A 5205-nucleotide genomic window follows, 5' to 3' on the forward strand; every position below is an offset into this window, starting at 1 on the left:
CATACCCACCTCAAACCTACATCACACAGTTACATACATACCCACCTCAAACCTACATCACACAAATACACACATACCCACCTCAAACCTACATCACACAATTACACACATACCCACCTCAAACCTACATCACACAATTACACACATACCCACCTCAAACCTACATCACACAGTTACACACATACCCACCTCAAACCTACATCACACAGTTACACACATACCCACCTCAAACCTACATCACACAGTTACACACATACCCACCTCAAACCTACATCACACAATTACACACATACCCACCTCAAACGTACATCACACAGTTACACACATACCCACCTCAAACCTACATCACACAATTACACACATACCCACCTCAAACCTACATCACACAGTTACACACATACCCACCTCAAACCTACATCACACAGTTACACACATACCCACCTCAAACCTACATCACACAGTTACACACATACCCACCTCAAACCTACATCACACAATTACACACATACCCACCTCAAACCTACATCACACAGTTACACACATACCCACCTCAAACCTACATCACACAATTACACACATACCCACCTCAAACCTACATCACACAATTACACGCATACCCACCTCAAACCTACATCACACAATTACACACATACCCACCTCAAACCTACATTGCACAATTATACACATACCCACCTCAAACCTACATCACACAATTACACACATACCCACTTCAAACCTACATCACACAGTTACACACATACCCACCTCAAACCTACATCACACAGTTACACACATACCCACCTTAAACCTACATCACACAGTTACATACATACCCACATCAAACCTACATCACACAGTTACACACATACCCACCTCAAACCTACATCACACAGTTACATACATACCCACCTCAAACCTACATCACACAATTACACACATACCCACCTTAAACCTACATCACACAGTTACACACATACCCACCTTAAACCTACATCACAGAGTTACACACATACCCACCTCAAACCTACATCACACAATTACACACATACCCACCTCAAACCTACATCACACAATTACATAAATACCCAACTCAAACCTACATCACACAATTGCATACATACCCACCTCAAACCTACATCACACAGTTACATACATACCCACCTTAAACCTACATCACACAGTTACACACATACCCACCTCAAACCTACATCACACAGTTACACACATACCCACCTCAAACCTACATCACACAGTTACACACATACCCACCTCAAACCTACATCACACAAATACACACATACCCACCTCAAACCTACATCACACAATTACACACATACCCACCTCAAACCTACATCACACAGTTACACACATACCCACCTCAAACCTACATCACACAAATACACACATACCCACCTCAAACCTACATCACACAGTTACACACATACCCACCTCAAACCTACATCACACAAATACACACATACCCACCTCAAACCTACATCACACAGTTACACACATACCCACCTCAAACCTACATCACACAATTACACACATACCCACCTCAAACCTACATCACACAGTTACATACATACCCACCTCAAACCTACATCACACAGTTACACACATACCCACCTCAAACCTACATCACACAGTTACATACATACCCACCTCAAACCTACATCACACAGTTACATACATACCCACCACAAACCTACATCACACAGTTACACACATACCCACCTCAAACCTACATCACACAATTACACACATACCCACCTCAAACCTACATCACACAATTGCATACACACCCACCTCAAACCTACATCACACAGTTACACACATACCCACCTCAAATCCACATCACAAATTACACACATACCCACCTCAAACCTACATCACACAGTTACATACATACCCACCTCAAACCTACATCACACAATTACACACATACCCACCTCAAACCTACATCACACAGTTACACACATACCCACCTCAAACCTACATCACACAATTACACACATACCCACCTCAAACCTACATCACACAGTTACACACATATCCACCTCAAACCTACATCACACAGTTACATACATACCCACCTCAAACCTACATCACACAATTACACACATACCCACCTCAAACCTACATCACACAGTTACACACATACCCACCTCAAACCTACATCACACAATTACACACATACCCACCTCAAACCTACATCACACAGTTACACACATACCCACCTCAAACCTACATCACACAGTTACACACATACCCACCTCAAACCTACATCACACAGTTACACACATACCCACCTCAAACCTACATCACACAATTACACACATACCCACCTCAAACCTACATTACACAGTTACACACATACTCACCTCAAACCTACATCACACAATTACATACATACCCACCTCAAACCTACATCACACAATTACACGCATACCCACCTCAAACCTACATCACACAGTTACACACATACCCACCTCAAACCTACATCACACAATTACACACATACCCACCTCAAACCTACATCACACAGTTACACACATACCCACCTCAAACCTACATCACACAGTTACATACATACCCACCTCAAACCTACATCACACAATTACATAAATACCCACCTCAAACCTACATCACACAGTTACATACATACCCTACTCAAACCTACATCACACAGTTACATACATACCCTACTCAAACCTACATCACACAGTTACATACATACCCACCTCAAACCTACATCACACAATTACACACATACCCACCTTAAACCTACATCACACAGTTACATACATACCCACCTCAAACCTACATCACACAGTTACACACATACCCACCTCAAACCCACATCACAAATTACACACATACCCACCTCAAACCTACATCACACAGTTACATACATATCCACCTCAAACCTACATCACACAGTTACACACATACCCACCTTAAACCTACATCACACAATTGCATACATACCCACCTCAAACCTACATCACACAGTTACATACATATCCACCTCAAACCTACATCACACAGTTACACACATACCCACCTTAAACCTACATCACACAATTACACACATACCCACCTTAAACCTACATCACACAGTTACACACATACCCACCTTAAACCTACATCACACAGTTACACACATACCCACCTCAAACCTACATCACACAGTTACACACATACCCACCTCAAACCTACATCACACAATTACACACATACCCACCTCAAACCTACATCACACAGTTACATACATACCCACCTCAAACGTACATCACACAGTTACACACATACCCACCTCAAACCTACATCACACAATTACACACATACCCACCTCAAACCTACATCACACAGTTACATACATACCCACCTTAAACCTACATCACACAGTTAAACACATACCCACCTCAAACCTACATCACACAATTACACACATACCCACCTCAAACCTACATCACACAGTTACATACATACCCACCTTAAACCTACATTACACAGTTACACACATACCCACCTTAAACCTACATCACACACTTACACACATACCCACCTCAAACCTACATCACACAGTTACACAATTACCCACCTCAAACCTACATCACAAAATTACATAATTACCCACCTCAAACCTACATCACACAATTACACACATACCCACCTCAATCTGCATCACACAATTACACACATACCCACCTCAAACCTACATCACACAATTAGACACATACCCACCTCAAACCTACATCACACAGTTACACACATACCCACCTCAATCTACATCACACAATTACACACATACCCACCTCAAACCTACATCACACAATTACACACATACCCACCTCAAACCTACATCACACAGTTACACACATATCCACCTCAAACCTACATCACACAGTTACATACATACCCACCTCAAACCTACATCACAAATTACACACATACCCACCTCAAACCTACATCACACAGTTACATACATACCCACCTCAAACCTACATCACACAATTACACACATACCCACCTCAAACCTACATCACACAGTTACACACATACCCACCTCAAACCTACATCACACAATTACACACATACCCACCTCAAACCTACATCACACAATTACATACATACCCACCTCAAACCTACATCACACAATTACACACATACCCACCTCAATCTACATCACACAATTACACACATACCCACCTCAAACCTACATCACACACTTACACACATACCCACCTCAAACCTACATCACACAGTTACACACATACCCACCTCAAACCTACATCACACAATTACACACATACCCACCTTAAACCTACATCACACACTTACACACATACCCACCTCAATCTACATCACACAATTACACACATACCCACCTCAAACCTACATCACACAGTTACACAATTACCCACCTCAAACCTACATCACACAATTAGACACATACCCACCTCAAACCTACATCACACAATTACACACATACCCACCTCAATCTACATCACACAATTACACACATACCCACCTCAATCCTACATCACACAATTACACACATACCCACCTCAAACCTACATCACACAATTACACACATACCCACCTCAAACCTACATCACACAATTAGACACATACCCACCTCAAACCTACATCACACAATTACACACATACCCACCTCAATCTACATCACACAATTACACACATACTCACCTCAAACCTACATCACACAATTACCTATCCACAAACCAATCTCACATGACAAATAATGTTTTTTTTCCACCTTTGTCTATGCAAACATATTTATATATTTATATATATATATATATATATATATATATATATATATATATATATATATATATATAAGCAGCTGGAGAGCACTCTCACTTCTTAGGTCAATCTGCCAGGGTGCATGCAAGAGTTGAATAGCAATGAACAAATGGCAGCACTCACTGGTCCTTTTAAATGTGCAGTTTATTTTGTGACGTTTTGGGGACCGTATCCCCTTCCTCAGACCCGTCTGAGGAAGGGGATACGGAGGACCAGTGAGTGCTGCCATTTGTTCATTGATATGTATATATATATATATGTGTATATATATATATATATATATATATATATATATATAGTATATTATATTTGAAGACCAGGATGCAGTGTTGGTCCTATGTGATCATCAAAAACGAACACGCACCATGA

At 41.1% G+C, this 5205-nt stretch overlaps 1 protein-coding gene across 1 annotated transcript in view; it reads left to right on the forward strand.

Moving 5' to 3' along the window:
* Nucleotides 1–335: 335 nt before the first annotated feature.
* LOC128638745 (putative protein FAM47C) overlaps nucleotides 336–5205 on the forward strand; it is a gene marked incomplete at its 5' end in the record, with an annotated part of 16034 nt that continues 11164 nt past the window's right edge. Inside the window, 2 exons of the mRNA XM_053690883.1 lie at nucleotides 336–611; nucleotides 2279–2475. Of these exons, the coding sequence (XP_053546858.1) occupies nucleotides 336–611; nucleotides 2279–2475 (473 nt within the window). The remainder of the gene's footprint in view (nucleotides 612–2278; nucleotides 2476–5205) is intronic.

The sequence above is a fragment of the Bombina bombina genome, chromosome 8 (genome assembly GCF_027579735.1).
Source record: "Bombina bombina isolate aBomBom1 chromosome 8, aBomBom1.pri, whole genome shotgun sequence".
Taxonomy (NCBI): domain Eukaryota; kingdom Metazoa; phylum Chordata; class Amphibia; order Anura; family Bombinatoridae; genus Bombina; species Bombina bombina.